Raw genomic sequence first — 19741 nt, forward strand, 5'->3', positions numbered from 1 at the left:
AGTTCCGGGCCCGTTCGTAGAGTCCGGGAATGGTCTGGGTGGGAAGGGACCCGAAGGATCATCCAGTCCCACTCCCTGCCATGGGAAGGGACACCTTCCACTAGACCAGGTTGCTCCAAGCTGCGTCCAACCTGTCCTTGGACACTTTCAGCCATGGGGCAGCCACAGCTTCTCTGGGCAACCTGTACAGTGCCTCACCCCTTCACAGGGAAGAATTCCTTCCCTATATCCCATGTAGCGTGCGGGTCCCGAGTGTCCGCGGGGAGCGGGGCGGCCCCCGCGCTGCCATTGGCGGCTGAGGGCGCGGCGGGGCCGGGGCGGGGCCGGGCAGTGCCGGGATGGTGCGGACCAAGGCGGACCAGCGCGGCGGCGCCTTTCGCAAGGGTGCGGACGGGGGGGATGGAACGGGATGGGACGGGGACGGACAGGACAGGACAGGGGGGAGAGGGGGATCGGGTCCGGGTGCCGCCGCTGATCGCCCGCTCTCCCCGCAGTGTTGGGCGCCCGCGCTCCCCGGAAGGCGCTGGGCCCCGCCAACCTCAGCGCGGGACCGCCGCCGCCGGCCAGGAAGGGTGCCCCTTCTCCTGTCCTTTTCCTTTCCCTTTCTTTTCCTTTCCCTTTCTTTTCCTTTCCTTTCCTTTTCCTTTCCTTTTCCCTTTCCTTTTCCTTTCCTTTTCCCTTTCCTTTCCCTTTCCTCTTCCCTTTCCTCCTTCCTTTCCTTTCCCTTTCCTTTTCCCTTCCTTTTCCCCTTTTTTTTCCTTTTTTTTTTTTTTTTTTTTTCCTTTCCTTTTCCTTTCCTTTCCTTTCCTTTCCTTTCTTTCCTTTCCTTTCCTTTCCTTTTCCTTTCCTTCCTTTCTTTCCTTTCCTTTCCTTTCCTTTCCTTTCCTTCCTTTCCTTTTTTCCTTTCCTTTTCCTTTCCTTTCCTTTCTCCTTCCCTTTCCTCCCTGTCTCCGTCTTTCCTCCTTCCTTCCTCTTTTCCCTCCCTCCTTCCTTCCCTCACTTCTTTTCCTATCTCCTTTTCTCGCTCCCTGCCTCTCTCCCCTCCTTCCCTCACTTTTTCCTGTCTCCTTTCCTCCCTCCTTCCCCCTCCCCTCCTCCTTTCCCTCTTCCCTTCCCTCCCTCCCTCCTCTTCTCCTCTTCTCCCTTCCCTCCCTGCCTCCCTCCTCCCCCTCTTCTTTTCCTGCCTCCCTCCCTCCCACTTTTCTTCCCTCCTTTCTCCCTCTCCTTTCCTTGCTTCCCTCCCTCCTTCTCTCCGCCCCTCCTTGCTTCCTTCTTTTCCCGCTTCCCTCCCATCCCGGTGTCTGACGCCCTCCCCGCAGGTGACCGGCGCCCCGTGGGGCTGAACCCGGTGTGTGTGCGGCCGATCCCCGCCTGGCAGAGGAGCATCGGCGAGTTCCTGCAGCTCCCGCCCAAGGAGAACCGGGCGCCCGACGGAGCCGTGCCCGGGAGCAGCGGCCTGGGGTGAGTATCAGGGGCAAAAATCCCTACAATTAGATGAGAGGAAGTGCAGAAGTGTCGCCCCGTGGGGTAATGGGAAGGAGCAAAGCACAGCGTGGAAGGGCAGGTTTTGTACGCCTGGGGAGTTTCGGGGGTTGGTTGTGCCAAACTTAAACTTAACGTTCACTTCCTTTAAAAAAAAAAACCAAACTGAGGCTCCCTGGAGTGTGGCAGAGAGCAAAAACCACCTGCAGAGCTGTCGTGGGGCAGCTGGGGCTCTGTGGTGCTGCCATAATGTGGATTGTCAGAGAGTGGTCTGGGGGGTGATATCAAACAGCAAAACCCTGGCACTTCCAAATAATCCCGGGAGCGACATTCCTGGAGGCCTGAGAGGGGGGTGTTGGTGTCGTTGGATGATACAAGCTGTGGTTAGTGTTCCTCCCTGACTGCTGTGAAACTACAGTTTGTGAAGGAGCAGGTGACTGATGGAAAGCTGACAAACTTTCCAAACTCCAAACCTTTGTATCCTAGTTTCCAGCAAAGTCTGACTAAGTGCAGCATCTGTCTCCGGGGACCTCGGGGTGGGGGGGGATATGAGTGAGGTAATTGGTAGCTTAGGCAAGTTCTCAGTGCTTAGACTTAATTTCATGTGCCTACAAAGCACAGCGATGTTTCAGAAAAGCTTAGAAGAGCACTACAGCACTTCCATGTGCCAGAGAATTGCTTTTCCAAGCTGAAACCTCAAAAATTAACTTGTATTCTGCCCTACTGACTGAAAACATGGCAGTATAAAATACTATCTTACAGACACTGTTTCTATTCTCTGTTGAGCCTCTATTTTTCCACCAACTATAGATATTCCTAAATTACTGGGGGGGGGGGCATAAGAATCAGCCTGGAATTGTCCTGCAGGACAGGCAAACAAAGGCTGTTAAGTGCATCCTACCTCTTGGTGAAACAGAAAATGTGGTGAGAACACAGCGTGTCCCCATACAAAACAGTTTGCAGCTTCCGAGTGTGTTCTGGAAGAAGCAAGAGCTGTACTCGCTCAACTGCACAACCTCTTTGGTCAGTAAGTTGGGTTGAAACTCAGGTGTGAAACAGGAGTTATGCAGCTTCCAAACAAAGGTGTGGGACCTGCGTGTGGCCCTCTGGGTCAGGAACACACAGAGACCGTCCAGGGATATTTGATGTGGGATGTTTTTTTTCCCATTTGAAAGGAAAGTCTGTGCTGATCATGTGGGCTCGCAGCCCTTGGGATAAAGCAGCTTCTGTCAGTCCTGAAGCCTCAAGGTGCTGTCTGGGGCTAATTAATGTCATTTAGGTCACTCAGGCTCTGGGAAAAGGGCTTTGTTGGCCTTTCAAACCTTTGATTGAGTTCTGTTAATGCTTTTGAAATGCTTCTTACAGAGCTCGGCCCCTGCCACCGGATCCTGCCGAAGATGGAGAGTCCTCTGAGGAAGAGTAGACATGATCTGACCTCAGTTTTCGTGATAAAGTTCTCCTCCTAGTTGAGCTGGTTTTTGTACATTTTTATAGTTTTTTATAATTTGTTATGGCTTACATTCGGCTGTTGTACAGGACTAAAAGTCTAAGAGACAGCAGCAACACTGTGGAGAAATTAATTAATTTATACATTTTGGCACTTAGCATTCAGTGTAAATTGTTGGTTTAGTTTTTATCTGGTTTTCCTTGAGTTCCTCAGTGCCTCCTGCATGTCAGGCAGCTTTTGTCTTTCATCTTCTGATTGCCTTTTGCTTGTCCAGGACTTGCATGGCCGTGGTTGTTCTGTTTTTAGAAAGCAGATCCTTATTTTTTTTAATACATTGAAGCCTTCTGAGCACACACTGCTGTCGAGTCTTTATTGAAAAAGCTATTAATGAAGATTTCTTTGTCCAGAGATGGGAAACAGGATTTGGAAAGACCCCGGTGAGGTGGACGGGCAGCTGGCAATTGCTGTGATTATAGAGGTGGAGTTTAATTAAAACAAACAGGATTGTTCTAAATTAAACTTGTTACTGTGAAGTGCCTGAGGTTCCCACACAACTTTTGGGGTAGTTTTAGGAAAAAAGCAAATGGGGTCTTGTGATGGGTCTTAATCTTGAGAGTTCTGCTTTTGCTCTTAGAAGCTCCACAAATGCTCAGAGTAGCGTTGAGTGGATGAAAAGGGGAATTTGAGATTTAAATTTGAATTTAGCACATGAGGAGAACTTAGTGGCAGCTCTAGTAGGTCAGCCTGGTGTGGTTATGGTGGGAAAAGTGGTGACTGCTGTCAAAGCCTCTTCCTAAAAAGTCTATGGATAAAAAGGAGGGATGTCACAGAAAAGCAGTTTGAGTTGGTTAAATGAGAAATAGCAATGATGATTTCTCTTTAATAGAAATTTCTGGAACTTTTGTCAGTTAAGGGGAATAAGCTCGTGGTAACATGCTGTACAAACCACAGACTTCTCTACCCTGACATCACACAAAACATCATCCCAGTGCCTTGTCCCACAGGCGCAGCAGCACTGTGGGCGGCTCTTCCTTTGGCCATTTCACCTTCCAAATTAGCTGTGTCCTCAGTCTCCATTTCTCCTCTGAAACTGCCTGGGAAACAGCCAAGACTGTTGAGCTCTGATCAGATCTGCTCGTCCCTGACTCCCCTCTGGGGTTAAACGTGTTAGTGCCCCGGGAGGGCTGTGAATGTCAGGATGGAGAGGGGAGAAGGATGATGAGCTGCTTGTCTGGAGTTATATCACGGCTGCTCTCCCAGGGTCAAGGAGCAATAGCTGGTGGAGACCCGAATCACAGAATCCCAGAATAATTTGGGTTGGAAGGGACCTTAAAGATCATCTTGGTCCAGAGGGCAGGGTTAGATGGGATGTTGGGAAGGAATTCTTGGCTGGGAGGGTGGTGAGGCCCTGGCACAGGTTGCCCAGAGAAGCTGTGGCTGCCCCATCCCTGGAACTGTTGAAGGCCAGGCTGGATGGGGCTTGGAGCAACCTGGTCTAGTGGAAGATGTCCCTGCCCATGGCAGGGGGTGGAACAGGATGAGCTTTAATGTCCCTTCCAATCCTATCCAGTCTGTGATCCCGATAGTTTTAAGCGTCAATACCCCGGGCTGACCATAGATGTCAGCAGCCTCTGCAGCTCCGAACGTGGGCTCTGCCAGGGACCAGGGCAAGGCTCGTTCTGCCTTGGACCACTTTATTTACTTAGGCAATGTGCAGGGGAATATATAAATGTATGGATGACAGACTGGAATTGCTCATTTCCTGAGAGTCTGTGTTATCTCACCAGGTAAGGAAGTGGCATCAGCAGAATCACCCACCGTGTCACCGGCTGAGTCCCTGTGTCCTGCTTAAACCCAGGAGTGCTGGAGGGACAGGGGTGGGCAGTGAGGGGAACCTGCTCCCCCAGCAGATTTTATACCCATCCCAACACATGAAGTTTTCTGTCAATATTCCAAATTACTCATTTGACCCCTGACCTTGAGAATGTTGCAGCCTTGAGAACACTAATGAGCAATAAACTGTCCTCAGCTGAGCCCCCTGCCATGCTTGAAGGTCCTTTTGATCCAGGCTGGGGACACCCAGACTTTTACTGGGGGATGTTGGATGTACCTGCATCACAAAGGAGAGCTCAGGGGTTCACTGCTGGCATAATTGGATGTGTGTTTTTGCAGGAGCTCGTGGATGCTCCGAAAGCAGCTGCAAAGTGAGCACACAAAGTGTTTAGGAGATGAGATGTAAGTGTTTAGGAAATAAGAATTCCTGAGGGTCTAATATGTTGGATTTTAAAGCTTAGGGGGCAAAATTATCTTGTCTGGGCAAGAGAGAGTGATGGGACAGATGCCATCCTTTCCCATCCCCATAGCCTAAGGCTTTTCCAAGTAGGGATAATCACAAATTGCTGTTACTCCAGAGTGGCTTTAGCTTTTCCCGGCAGTCCCCTTCTCTCCTCGTGTCCGAACCAGGCCAGACGGCACATTTCTGTTGGATGTAGCTGGAAGGAGGGATCTGCCCCTGCTGGAGCGGTGCAGGGGCAGCTGGGCGGCAGGGACAGCAGATGTCCAAGCCGTGGGAAGCAGCCGGAGGGGAGGGGGCCGGGTCGGCAGCTGCTGACCTCTCACCCTGCCAGGGGAAATCCAGCGCCAAACCTCGGGGCCTCATCCCCCATGTGAGGGTTGCAAAGCTTTTTCTGACTTCTAAGGCTTTTCCTAAAAAAAAAATGTCTAATTTGTATCTGTGATTTTTTGCTTCCCACTCCTCGTAATGAAGCCTCTCTGCCGTGGACTCTGTGAGTCTGTGTTCAGGTGCTGCCTGCTTATGTTAAGGGAGTCACACCAGACTCCCTCTCACACCACAGTACTATTAATTTTGGTAAATTCAAGCCTGGTCGAGTGTAGTCCCTGTGCTGGATTGAGTGATTACAGGGCTGTTTCCATCAGGAGAGAGGACAAGACCCTGGTACCTCTTGCTCTGTGTGGTTGCTCCTCTGCTCTCACTCCTCTGCCAAAAAAACGTCCTTTTAGTCTTTGTTTTCCCTTGGGCTTTGATTTTTCCCTCTTTGCACATTATCCAGAAGGATCCGAGGTCTGTGTCTGCAGGGTTCCCCCGCCCACGCTGTCCTGTTGGGGTGGTGCCTCCCTATGCCTGATCCTCAACAGGAGCTTCATTGTCCTTCCTGCTGCTCTGGACAAAGGGGGATTGTCCTGCCCACCAGCTCCAGCCGGCCACGAGCCGCTTCATCCCGACGGGAGACGCTGCAGCAGTTGCGAGAAGAAAAGCAGGATGTTTCATTTCTGTTCTTAATAAGGCGCTTGGGAATTGGTCTGGATTCTTACCTGTCTTTGGTCGAGGATGACGAGCTGAGTAAAACCTCTTTTGGGGTGGCCTAACCCATCCAAAACGTTTTGGGGTCAGCTTTGAGCTCCCTTCATGTGTCATTCCACATGCAGGCCAGTCTTCGGATAAACTCCCGAGGGATTAGCGCAGGGCTAATGAGAATCCGCATGTTTAATAGGACTTAGCAAAAGAATTACTTGGACTAAAATTGATGATAAATAATTTTTCAGAATTAAGATGCTCCTTGGGAGGGCCCAGATGGTTCAGAGCAGAAAAAAAATGGGAGCTGAATCACAAAAGTGCCTCTCCCTTTCATCAAAGATGGGGGGATGTTGTGATATTCATATTATATTAATTTCCATGAATAATGTCACAAAGAATAAGCAAAATAAGCTCATCCTGGAACAGAGGCTCAGGATGGCATTCGACATGATGCTCTACCAGGACAGGCTTTTCAGGTGCTGGATTGAGACATTCTTATTTTGATATTAATATTGAAACTGAAATGGTTTAAAAATAAATATTATCCTTTATTAACCCTATGGCTGAGTTGGCCGATTGCACATAAATATTTTAAAAAAAGACTCAGGAAAAAAGCTAAAGTGAAATAGTACCAATTTTATTGGAACTGGGCTTTGTTTTCATGTTAATTATGGTGCCAGGGGAAAATTTCCAAGCTTGGCCACAGGAATATGAGATACTAAGGGAAATGTATAATTTTAATGCCTGAATTCTGGATCAGGACACATTTTCCAAGTGATTTTTCCAAATAGACCTGTGGTTCATCCTTGGTGGGGTCCAAGAGCTGACAAGCTGTGATGTGTGTGGCTGGATAACAAGATTGTCCCCAGGCTGGGGGGCTGCATGCCAGGGATAAAGCTTTTCCTCATGGTGTTTTTTAACTATTTTCAAGGAATGAGCAACCTGATTTTGTGGAAGACGTCCATGCAGAGAGTGGAACGAGACAGTCTTTAAGGCCTTTTCCAACCCAAACCAGTCTGTGATTCTATGATGCTCTGAATATGGGCAGTTTAAAAAATTCTTCTGGAAAATGCCAAGTTCTCAGCAGCAGCAGCCTGGGAGTGTCCAAGTGATGACCCCAGGAGTTCCCCCTCCATAGAATTATAGAAAATTAAGGGTTGGAAAGGATCTTAAGATCATCTTGTCCCTGCCATGGGCAGGGACACCTTCCACTAGACCAGGTTTGCTTCAAGTTGCATCCAACTGGTCTTGGACACTTCCAGGGATGGGGCAGCTCCAGCATCTCTAGGCAACCTGTACCAGGGCCTCACCACCCTCACAGCAAATATTCTCCATCATATTTCCTACTAAAAGCTAGGAAACGTAGAGACTTTTGGGGTGAAAGGTGTTTCAGGAGGAACATTTTTCCTCCCAAGAAGGAGTGGGGGGCCGGGGTTGTGGTGTGGCGGGTGACGAGCCAACGTGTGTGCTGAGCCCAGGCAGGTGCCGAGCTGAGCCCAGGAGGATGCTGAGTCCTAGTGGGTGCTGAGAGCCCCGGGCGGTTCTGAGCCCCGCAGGATGCTGAGCCCAGGTTTGTGCCGAGCCCCGGCGAGTGCTGAGCCGAGCCCCGGTGTATGCTGAGCCCCAGTAGATGCTAAGCCCAGGTTTGTGCTGAGCCCCAGTAGATGCTAAGCCCAGGTTTGTGCTGAGCCCCAGTAGATGCTAAGCCCAGGTTTGTGCTGAGGCGCCTCCGGTGCCGATCGGACCCGCTCTGCCCGCCGCCTCCCCCTGGCAACGCCACGCGGTCTCCAGGCGGCCGCGGTGCCCCGGAAGCCGGGCGGGCTCAGGGCGGAGCCGCGCGGGGCGGTGCCGGCGCCGAGCGCTGCCGGGTCGGGCCGTGCCCGTCGAGCGCGGCCGAGGGAGGAGCCGCGGCGGGCGCGGGTGAGAGCGGCGGCGGCCCCGGCCCAGCGCAGCCCGGCCCGGCCCGCCCGCCCGGGGAGCGCAGCGCCGGAGCAGGTACGGGCGGGGGGGTCGCGGCGCCGCGGGGTCCCGGCGGTCGGTTCGCGGCGGCCCGGCCGCCCGCCCGCGGCGGAGGCTTCGCCGGGCTCGCCGCTCCAGCCCTCCCGGTGCGGCAGGAGCGGCTCCGGCCGGGCGGAGGAGCCGCCGTGCAGCTGCCCGAGGGACCCCGGGCAGGGCGGCGGCCCGAGGGGGTCGCGGGTCCCCCCGGGCGTGGGCGAGGGGGAGCGGGGCGGATTCGGGGTCTGTGCGCTGGCGCCGGCCGGGGGATGGAAAGGGAGGATTTGGGGTGGGGGGAGTCTGGCAGCCCTCCCTCAGAGGCTGGGGGGCTGTGCCGGGAGTGAGGGGCAGGGACCTGCCGCGGGAGGAGCTGGAGGTGCCTTGGGAACTCCTGAACCTGGTGTTGTGCCCAGTGTGAGGAAGTGAAGCGCTCTGTGTAACTGGAAGAGTATCGGCAACTTATTTGCGTGAAGAAGTTGTATGTGCCCCCTACACCTGGGAAGTTTGTATTTCCATGTGCTGCTTGACACAGTGTGGAGCTCTGAGGGCTGGGCTTCGTTGTCTTGTCCAAGTCATGGAATCACAGGGTGGTTTGGGTTGAAAGGGACCTTAAAGCAACATCTCATTCCACCCCTGTGCAATGGGCAGGAATGCCTTCCACTAAACCAGATTGCTCCAAGCCCCATCCAACCTGGCCTTCAACACTTCCAGGGATGGGGCAGCCACAGCTGGCTCATGAGGTTGATTCTTCCCTTCCCAGTGTTTCTCTGCTGCTGGCCATCCTGTTGGCCCTTCTCTGATTTTTCAGCTCGCAGGAAGCATCGTGAGCAGATTCCAAACTTGTGGTCTATCAAGCTGCCTCCTGTGTCCCAACTTCACGTGGAGTTTTCCGCCTTTCCCTGTTTCTCATTACCAGGCTCACGGTGACCTGCTTGAAGTCCCACTGTCATGGGTGTGACCTCAGACTTGATTTTTTTTTATCAGTGACCTAATGCCTGTGTGTAACCAGCTTGTGCTGCCACTCCCCAAGTTCTTCAGGACTTGCCTTTTCTTTCTCTCAGCTCGCCAGCTGTTCACTGTGATTTACCCAACTAAACCATCTCTGCATCCTTGGTTCAGTACTGTGTTGGTAACTTGGTCTCTGCTGGGAGAGGATAGTGGGTGTACTGGGAATCATGAGCTTTGTTCCTGTTTGCTCTTATCGAAGAGAAGCTCTTGTCAGATATTAGCAGCATTTTCCCACAGACACATTCCCAAAAATACAGAGAGTGCCTTTGAGTTACGAGTGTGGGGAGATTCAGGCAGCAAAGTCTGTGGAGGATTCCTTGCTGCTTGCCAGTGGCTGAAGTTTTGGAAGTGCGGCTGAGATGTGACTTGTTACTGATGGGAGAATTTGGGTTTCGTGAGGTTGCTGTTGTAGAGAGATGCACACAGTGGTTGTCTCCACGTGAAGCTGGGCTCACACTGGAGCTCTTGGAGTCAGGGGTGAGCTGGAGATGCCACTGATGATAAATATCAGCAGGAGTTGTTGGATGGGGAAGGTGACCACTGGCAAGTTGTGCCCAGATAAGAAAAGAATTTGAATATTGTGGTATGTAGAAAAAAAATGATTCTTAGTTAAAAAAACCCCATGGATGTACTTAGGAAGCATGGAGGATGGAGGTAAGAGCTGGCCAGAGAAATCTCTGCTCTCCATGTTGAAGTAGCAGCATCCCAGCACTGCTGATATTCCGGCCTTTTGGCAAAAATCTTGCCAACTCCACTGAAATTTTAGACTGTTGGCTTGATAAAATCGAGCTTTATGCTCACACACTGTGTAAGGACCTAAACTTTGAATACAAGTGTTTCTTCAAACAGCGCCTGCCCTGAAATCACTTTTTCTGGACTTGACTGGTGCCTCTTTTATTTTTTTAAGAGCTGGGTGGTGAGGAAGAGGAGGCTCAGCTCTCTGCTTTCTCTCACAGGTCTATAACTGCATATTTTCAGCTACTGGCCAAAAGTCCTTGCAGGTTTGGGCCAATATGGGCTTCTTGCTGTGTTTTATGTGTGGAAAGCTCTGTTATCTGGCCGTGATGGCTGGAAATTCACTCCAGATTCTCACAATACATTGATCTGTGCTGGTACATACCTAACTATGTTTGTACCAGTGTTGCTTCCTAAAATCAGCTCCTCTCTCTGCTGATGCTTTCAGAAGCTTGGCTCAGCTCTTGGCTCCTTATTTCCGAACCACGCACACCACCCTTGCAGTCACTATGTTCCTGTTCTTGGTCGATCTCTTCCCTGCACATGTTTGCTCAAAGCTAATCCCTGAGCAGAGCAGGGCCCAGAATGGCAGGGGAGGGCTCTCTGGGATGCTGTACCATGTGTTGGGAATTCCTTTGTGCCTGTATCCTTCATGTCTGAGTCAGGTTGGTGGCTCGCAGGTCGTGGCGACAAGTTAATACCCTGTGTCTCTCTCTCTTTTTCCTTGGATTAAAGAGCTTTCCAGTTCATAGTAGCATTTCTTGTGAAGTCTGAAGTGTGTGACCTTGCCTCATTCCAGCCCATCTATCTTGCTCTTCTGTAGGAGTTTTTAAGCTGTTCCAGTTCTCTACTGACAAACTTGACTTGCTATTCCAGAGTCACTATTGGAAAATATTTGGTCAGGTTCAGAGTTCCACTGCGAGGGGAGTTGATAACTAGGCAAGATCCTCAGTCCATCCCAGTCCACAGTCACTTGCTGCCTTCTCTACCCTGACACTGCCCCCTTTTTTGTGGTTTTTAAACTCATTTCCAGCTCTTTGGAAGCAATCAGCTGCTGCGTATTTTCAGGTTAACAGATGAAATCCTGTGTAATGCCTTAAAAAGTGCTACCAGATGAGACCAGGAATCCATCTGGCCTGGTATCCTGCTCATTGGTAACCAGGAGCAGATGCTTGGGGAGGGGAGAACACAAACACAGCGGATCTAATCTGGGGAAATAGGGCTTTGTTTTTCTCTCTCCAGCAGTTCATGACCTCCCTGAGCCAGGTGTTGAATTTAGGAACCTTCACACTTCTTTTCATGATGTTCATGATTTTAGGAAACTGCTTTTTCTATTCCTGGTGGTCTCTTGGCTGAATTGTCCCCATATATTTAGACTTTCCCTTCCACATTTCTTCTCCCTCTTCATGTCATTGCCAGCTCTGCTCCAGCCTTCTTGAGACAGGTGTGGCAGGAGGGGCAGCACAGGTGAAAAGGGGAGGTTGGCAGAGGTGCTGATCAGCTCAGTGGGTGATATTTAGGGTGCAGGTGCCTCTTGAGAGGTGTTTTAGAAGTATTTTATCCTGTATTATTGTCTCTATAATTACAGACATTCTGCTTGTTTGTCAGTGATCTAAAAACCATGGGTTTTGTAGAATACTCAGCTCTAGTCCTGCTCCTCAGGGTTGGCTTGAGTTCAGTCTCTCATATTTTTTGAAGTCAAAGTTAGGTTGGTAGTTCCTGATGTGCTGTGCTGTGAATTGTATCACCCACTCACATCACGAGATTTTACTGCAATTCCTTGGAGTCATGGCTCTTATTTACTGATCATCCTGAATTATTCAGAGTAGCAAATGTTGTCATCTTAGTAAGTGCACAGCTCAGTGTCATTGAGCAGAATCCTTTGGCGAGTCCCTTCTGCTGCAAAACCAACCAGTGATGTGTTCTTCCCCCTTCCTTACCCTTTTTACCAGTTATTTATGTACATGAAGGATTTTTCCTTTCATCCTCTAGACTTTTGTTCTCCAAAGAGCTTTGAAGGATCCTGCCATGTAGGATTCTTGTTTTGTTTTTTTTTCAGTGGAGCATATCAGCTGCCTTTCCCTTTTTCGTATGCCCATCCACTGCAAAAGGAAGAAGGAAAAGAAGACAACAGCCCCTAACTGACTCCTGAGACATGACTTCATTTTTACAATACAATAACCCCTGCAGCCGTTTAGGCCGAGTTCAGACCAGCTCTGGTTTTCCTGGTGTGGGGTTGCCCAGATGCCCTGAATTGTTCTGTGAAAGCTGGGCCGAGTGTCCTTCAGGTACCAGCTTTAATCAGGGGGCACTTCCCCATCCTCCTGGAGTGTAAAGGGAGAGTGTTGCTGTCACTTTGTCTTCTGAGTGGTCCTTTGCCACCCAAAGCCTGGTGTACTTCGCTTCTGGGGTCAAACAGGGAGAGTGGAGGTGGCCAAGCTCAGCACGGCGGGTGTAAAACACAGTTTTAACTTTCGGGAGACGTCGTCTATTGATTCTCTAACCCAATAATAAATCATGTGATTTCTAACCTATTTTTTTTGTTTGCTTTCTTAATAAAACCATATAAATTTAGATTTTGTTTCCTTCTTGGACACTTAGCTTTGCTGTACAGGATGTGTTGGCTTTGATTACTTCTGTGGCACGGTCAAATCGCACCGTGAGGCTCACACCAGTATTCCAGCTGCTATCCAAGGTGAAGGCAGGAAGTAGTTTAGATTAGAGATGAGGAAGAAATTCTTGGCTCTGAGGGTAGTGAGGCCCTGGCACTGGTTACCCAGGGAAGCTGTGGCTGCCCCATCCCTGGAAGCTTTTCAGGCCAGGTTGGATGGGGCCTGGAGCAACCTGGTCTAGTGGAAGGTGTCCCTGCCCATGGTAGGAGGGTGGGATGAGATGTGCTTTAGGGTACCTTTCAACCCAAACCATTCCATGGTTCTATGAATTGCTGTTTCTCTCATCCGTTGCTGAGGAGGAGTCACTTTATGCTCTTTAGTAACTTGGTCCTGGCATTTCACACTGACCTGACACTGGCACCGGTGACACAGGTGATGTGGAGCCTGTTCAACGCTGTGTCTCCTGCTTGTACAGCCTGCTGGTGACAGTGTGACAGCTGCTGTCACTGCCTGGGTGGCTGAGACTCTATTTTTCTGGTTTAAACTTGGAATTCTGATTTACAGGGGAATTTTTGCTGACTCAAAAACCCTAAGTTACTCAAATGTTGGTGTCAGCTTAGGTCCTCTGTTTGCTTAGTCCCTGTGTTCTTTAAATGTTCCATTGGCTTGTCTACTCTCCACAGTGTTTTGAATGAACTTGCTACATCTGTGTTAGCATTTTAAAACCAGATATTTGACTTGTACTCTATTGATTTTTTTTCTGGCTATGGATTTTTGCATGGCTAATTGTTGGTCCATCTGTAGGAGTTCTTGAGAAGATGAGGTTCTTATGAATCACCTTCTTTCCCCCCAAAGCTGCATCATTCTCCAGATACATCCTCCTCTGGAACTGCTGGCTTTCTCTGCTTCCCTTCTGCATCTGTCTTGACTGATCCATTGATCCATTCAGTCCTTGTTCTTTTACAAGCTTCCAGTCATCCCAAAACCTTCCCAGTTCCTAATGAATTCAAGCACGAGTGTGAGAGCAGTTCTTTGAGATGCTGTCACACAGGTCTTGATCATTGCCTTCCTGTTCTCAGCCTAAATTTTGCATCCAGAAACTTCCCTGTCCTATGCAGACCACGGGCAGTGGCTCCTTCCCAATGTTATTTAGTCATTGCTGCACAAACAGGGACTCGCTGCAGACACACCCTTTGGAGTCCTGCAGAGTTCCTGCTTTTGATGAAACTTTGGCAGTGGTCACCTTGACCTGAGACAGCTGAAGGCTTCAGTCTTCAGAGGCAGAAAGGGCAGTGTGGAATGCGTGGATTGCACCTCAAAGGATGGAATTCTCCCCCTCTATTCCACTCTTATGAGACCCCACCTGGAGCGCCGCATCCAGCTCTGAGGTCCTCAGTGCAAGAAAAACATGGACCTGATGGAGAGGGTCCACAAAAATGGTCCAAGGGCTGGAGCCCCTCTGCCATGGAGAGAGGTTGAGTTGAGATGTTCAGCCTGGAGAAGAGAAGGCTCCAGGGAGATCTTAGAGCCCCTTCTAGTGCCTAAAGGGGCTCCAAGAGAGCAGGAGGGGGACTTTGGATGAGGGCGTGGAGGGACAGGCGAAGGGGGAATGGCTTCCTGCTGCCAGAGGGCAGGGCTAGATGGGATGTTGGGGAGAAATTGTTCCCTGTGGGGGTGGTGAGGCCCTGGCCCAGGTTGTCCAGAGAAGCTGTGGCTGCCCCATCCCTGGAAGTGTTGAAGGCCAGGTTGGACAGGGCTTGGAGCAACCTGGTGGAAGGCATGGCTGCCCGTGGCAAGAGATGGTGCAAGATGATCTTTCACTGTCCCTTCCAATCCAAACCCTCAGATAAAATCTCAGAATTGTTTTACCTACTTCATCTCTATGATCCATATTAAACCCCCCTGACCTTTCTTTTTTAGTAGAGGGAGGAGATATTTGAACTCCTGGCTAAATTACCCATTTGATTTCTGGTTTATCAGACACTCCCTACCTTCTAAAGGACTCCTTTTTTTCATAGAAATTGGCAAAAGCAGCAACGAAGCTCAATCACGGTGAGATTGCCACCATTTTCTCCTGGCTTTTCATATGTTTCTCCTTCCTGTCGGATCCATTTAGAGCAGCCCGTCTCCTGCAATGGATCCGTGTCTCTTACCTGTCTGAATCTTCTGGCTTGGTTTGCTCGTCTGTGAGCAAATCTCTTCCGGATAACAGCTTAATAGCCTGAAGAGTTGACAGCAATTCCACCCTGAAGATCAGCCTGACAGTTTCTGTGTTGAAGAAGACAATTGAATAGCTTGGATTTGCTACTCCGATCGTTTAACGCAGGAATTGGGGATATTCACTGGGGAGATGGGAAAACTGTTTTCCTCTCTGCTTATGCTCTCCTGCTCCTTTTTTTTTCCCCCTTATGATTATATTATGACATTCCTTTAGGCTGGGAAAATTGTGGCTGTTTACAAAGAAGTGGAGGTTTCTCTGCAGTCCCAATTTTTTTCCTGAAGCCGTCGAGTTTCTGTAGCTCTCCAAGAGGAGTTGGCCATGCTGGAGGGGGGCATTAGAGGGAGTCACATAATTTATTAAATATCCTGAGTAGCTGCTGTCCTATATATGTGTTTTAATGTCTAGTGATAAAGCCTGGTGAGTTCCTGCAGTTTGTGATGAGGCTAAGAAAACTCTGGAATACCTGCTTCCTATAGAGCTACTCCTTTTCCCAGCCCACAAGGAATCAGTGTGTCAGTGCTGAAAGCAGTTAAATCAAGTTGTAGGAGAAACCTACTTGAACTCTGTGAAACCAACCTGTCTGAAGTGTTCCTTGGAGCTGTTTATTTTACTTTGGAAAATCTAGTCACTTCCATCTCAGCGATTTGCTGCGGAGCTCAGTTCATGATTTAACTTCCCTGTGTCCTGGGCTCATCCCACAGCATGGGCAGTAGGGGAGGGGGGATTCTGCTCACTCAGGTGAGACACCCCCCCCCCCCCTGCAGAGCTACCTCCAGCTCTGGGGTCCAACAGCACAAGGACATGGAGCTGCTGGAGCCAGTCCAAAGGAGGCCACGGAGCTACTCTGAGGGCTGGAACCCCTCTGCTCTGGAACCAGGCTGGGAGAGCTGGAGGTGTTCAGCCCGGAGAAGAGAAGGCTCCAGAGAGACCTTAGAACCCCTTCCAGTGTCTCAAAGGGCTCCAGGAGAACTGGAGAGGGACTTTGGACAAGGGCGTGGAGGGACAGGCGAAGGAGGAGTGGCTTCCCACTGCCAGAGGACAGGGTTAGATGGGATGTTGGGGAGAAATTGTTCTTGTGAGGGTGGTGAGGCCCTGGCACAGGTAACATCTTGTGTGTAGAAATAAGACAAACTTAGTGTTCCTTGGCTTTGCACGTTCATTTCTGAGTTACAAGTCAGAGTATGGATTCATATGCTGTTGATTTTTGTCCTTCATATTAATGGAGAGCTCGCAGAAAGGATGAAGGGGTGTATGAATGACCATAGAGCCATCAAGTTGTTTAGGTTGGGAAGACCTTTAAGATCATTGAGCTCAACTGTTAATGTTATTGGAGAAAAATTCCTTCGGTGGGTTTTGGAAGGGTAGCAATTTCAAGCATATCAGACTTGGTGGATCTTCAAACTTTCATTTCTTGTGACTCAAAATTCCTTGTAGATCTTTCTTATGCTTATTTAGGTTTATTAAAAAAAATGAGAGGAAGTCCTCTAAAATATAGTTGGTAATATTATTCACTGACAGTGGCAGTTCTGGCAAGTGTCATGAAAGAGCTCAACTCTTTGAAAGTTTGGTACAAGCTGCTTCATTGTGTTGCAATCCCATTTTGGCTAAACTGACTGTCCTTAGGTACTGTGTAACTGTCTTCCTTTCTAATGCACCAGGCCAGTTTAGTTTCTGCAGCTTGTTTTTATTTCCTAGATCTTAAAAGACCAAGTTTCAATGAGCAAATGAAACTTAAGAACATGTAACGTCTTATTTAATGAAGCAGATGCCACAGGCTTTGTAGTTGTCTCTTTTCAAGTCCAGGTTAGACTTCAAAGGTCCCACCTTTAGGAGGCTCATGCTGACTTGCTCCTGCTGTTGCTTTTTGGCAGGGCTGCAGGAGCAGGTCACAACACTCTGGTTTGTGCTGGGAGGGAGGGACTGGGCCAACACATGCTTTAAGTAACTTCTTAGATGGAAATAAATGTTCCCAAAATACCTGCTGTGTGCACATCCTCTGGGTAGCGAGGATCTTGGAAGTGTCCATGGCCGGGTGGGACAGGGCTTGGAGCAACCTTATCTAGTGGAAGGTATCCCTGCCCATGGCAGGGGGTGGGACAAGATGGCCCTTAAGGTCCCTTCCAACCCAAATCAGTCTGTGATTTTATGATTCTTCTCCACCATGAACAGTGCTTGTTCCGTGGTTGCACTCCCATTTTGAGAACCATGGACTACCTGAGCTGGCTTGGCTTCAGTACCAGGTTGGATGCTTTGGAGACCCTCAGGTTCTCCAAATGATCATCCTGCAGCTGAGATCAGACCTGTAGCCACTTTGGCATCTGATACTGCTTCCCAGCTGTCCTCTGTTTGGAAGGGTTTTGACAAGTTTCTCATTCTGAGGAATCTGTGCAGTGTTGGCAGCGCTGAGGCTTCAGTTTGACTCGTGGTAGATGCAACACCACTGCTGGTAAATCATCGTTGGGCTGCACTCCGCATCCGTGGGGGGAATATCTCTGCTGAAATCCCTGTTGTTCTGTGGTTACCATCCAAAACTGGTATTAGGCTCCAAAGCAATTCAGCAATTCACAGCCCTTTGTCTGGATTTACTGGGTACAGCGCTGGAACTCGGTGGTTTTTATCACTTCTAAACGCTACGAATTACTGCGTGTGCCAGAGTGCCTTCACTTGTCAAGATCCATGATTGGGAGCGGGATGTTTTGGAACCACTTGTTCTGTCCTTTCTGGTGCTTCAGTGTTAAAGAGACAATGTGATCAAAGACAGGGGTTTGGGGGTAACTTGGCTGCTGTGGCCATAGAGATGGGTTTTGCCTGGTGGGCTTGTGGGTCTCGGCATCCTCCTGGCTGGGGTCGCTGCAGGGACAGGTTTGGTGTAAGAGCAGCAGTGGATGCTTCCTTCTGTGTTACCATCTGTTTGCAGACACGTGAGGGGATGGATTGTGACTTCCAAGTGCCTTGTTGGACCATGTGCACTCAATATTCAGTATGAGAAACCTTGTGCCCAGTTGGACTTGGTGCAATCATCTTAGTAAGCCTGGCTTTGTGTGGTTGCTCCTATTGAGGTTTCTGGCATTAAAATAGGTCCTTCAGCATCTCTGAAGGCCTGCAGGGCTGAGGCAGATAGTGCAGATATTCCCCAGCGGTGTCTTGAAACCAGATTCTTTAACTTGTTTTTTCCTGTGGGTAGATTCTTGCAGCGATCCCGGACGATGGACCTCAGCTGAGCGCTGTGGTCCTGTCATGGGCTCATGGCTCATACTGATCCTAAGACCTCTAACACAGCTGAAAAAAGCTGAGTCACCACTGCCTTTTTGGCTTGGAAAATTAAATGTTTGACAAAACTGTTTGCTGTGACACTTTTTGGTAAACCAGGGCTTGTCTTCACAAACTGTTTGATCAGTCTCTGCTAACATTTACAAAAGCTTGGAATAATCCCTGAGTTCTCGTCGATCTGCTCTTGTGTAGCTGTTAGAACTGTAGCGTGAGGTGTGTTAGAGTAGGAAATGTGCTTGCTAAGGAGGTGTTCTAAAATACATTTGTGCTGAAACCCCATCTGTTAAATCTTCTTGAGCTCCTCCTGCTGACTCTGACACTAAACGTAGTAGTACTTTACACAACTCGAGCAAACCAGCCTTGACAGGATCGTGGTGTCCTGGTGCTGGGTTTATGCAGCATTCAAAGACATCGCCTCTTTGATGGATTGAGATTGGGCTCCCCATTAATAGCTTCGAGATCATTTGCAATTAAATGGAGTTGAGTCTTCCAAGGGATTTACCCAGGGACCAGTGCTCCAGACCAGTATCTGAGCTTCCCATAACTAACAGACTTGCCTGAGGCACAGGTGGCTAAATTTAGTCTTCTAGCAAGCTTAGTATGACCTTGTGCTGCAAGGACTTTTCCTACTTGTATCTCTATCAACACATAAATTCTGCTTTTCTGTGGTGGACGGAGCTTTGAGGCTCGATGACGCCAAAAAGCTTTTTGTGTTTGTCATTGGCCGACGCCTCCAGTGCTGCTGTTGGCAGGAATTAACTCCGGATCTGAATGCAGTGCAAAAGGTCCACGAGTGATCTACTGGTACAAAGCCATCCTCACCGGTGGGTGTTAAGGCTTCAAAGAAAACAGACACAACATGGTGTGTAGAGCAGATTACTTGGTAATGAAGGTCTCTAATTGACAGCTACACTGGAGATTAGGGCTTGAAAGCGGAAGTTGAATCAAAGCACCTTCATACAGATGCAATTTCTGAACTGTGGGAAGGGTAATGTTTGCCTTCGAGGTAACATTGAGCTTATCTGTGCAAAATAGCACTTTACTCCAGCTTCTGGGAGAAGTTTGCAGTGTGTGTGAGATGGTGCACAGAGGTGGCCGGTTCTGGCATCTGCTTCCTCGTGTGGGTTTGCCTTCTTGTGTGAAGTGAGACTTATCCTCTGTGTTCAGCTTTAGCAGCTTTTCATTGAAGCTGCTTCTAATTAAATATATAATTCATCCTACAAGCATAACGAAAAAGATGCCTTCAGTGTGTACTCAGGCTTCTGGAGCTCTTCTGCCACCCTCCAAAAATGGCAGACTCCTCTGAAGTTGGTAGCACACTGCCAGCTGAATGGGGAGAGTTGTTGCTGGGAAGTCGAACAGGATTTTCAGGTGTCTGCCATGCTGTGTTTAGGAGTGCAGTGAGTGGTGTGGTTTTTTTGGCTTGGGAGAGAAACTCTTTTGCAGGTGAGTGGGCAAACCCCTTTTCGTTGGCATGGGCACAGCTTGGGGCCGCCAGGATTCACCTCCCCAACAGCGACTTGGTTGTTGTTGGCACGCTGGTCTCTTGCTTGCTACAGGTAGTACACATTGTGTTATTTTTTTGGAGGACTGGAGTATTAATCTGATGAAGGATTAGGGTCATTGAGTAATACGCTGAGTGAATTGCAGTGGGT

The 19741-nt window shown here is 49.4% G+C and overlaps 2 protein-coding genes across 3 annotated transcripts in view; both read left to right on the forward strand.

The window, feature by feature from the left end:
• The first annotated feature begins 315 nt into the window (after positions 1 to 315).
• PCLAF (PCNA clamp associated factor) lies at positions 316 to 3285 on the forward strand. The gene is made up of 4 exons (XM_032700214.1): positions 316 to 384; positions 495 to 572; positions 1320 to 1461; positions 2848 to 3285. The coding sequence occupies exons 1-4, from the start codon at positions 339 to 341 to the stop codon at positions 2903 to 2905; spliced, it is 324 nt and encodes a 107-aa protein (XP_032556105.1). The 5' UTR covers positions 316 to 338; the 3' UTR covers positions 2906 to 3285.
• Positions 3286 to 8220: 4935 nt separating this feature from the next.
• Positions 8221 to 19741, forward strand: part of CSNK1G1 (casein kinase 1 gamma 1) — a 102742-nt gene continuing 91221 nt past the window's right edge. The window contains exon 1 of one of the 2 annotated variants that reach the window (XM_032699621.1): positions 8221 to 8240. The gene's annotated coding sequence lies outside the window, so the exon portion shown is untranslated. The remainder of the gene's footprint in view (positions 8241 to 19741) is intronic. The other variant, XM_032699623.1, reaches the window with a different exon arrangement.

Source organism: Chiroxiphia lanceolata, chromosome 12 (assembly GCF_009829145.1).
Source record: "Chiroxiphia lanceolata isolate bChiLan1 chromosome 12, bChiLan1.pri, whole genome shotgun sequence".
NCBI classification, from domain to species: domain Eukaryota; kingdom Metazoa; phylum Chordata; class Aves; order Passeriformes; family Pipridae; genus Chiroxiphia; species Chiroxiphia lanceolata.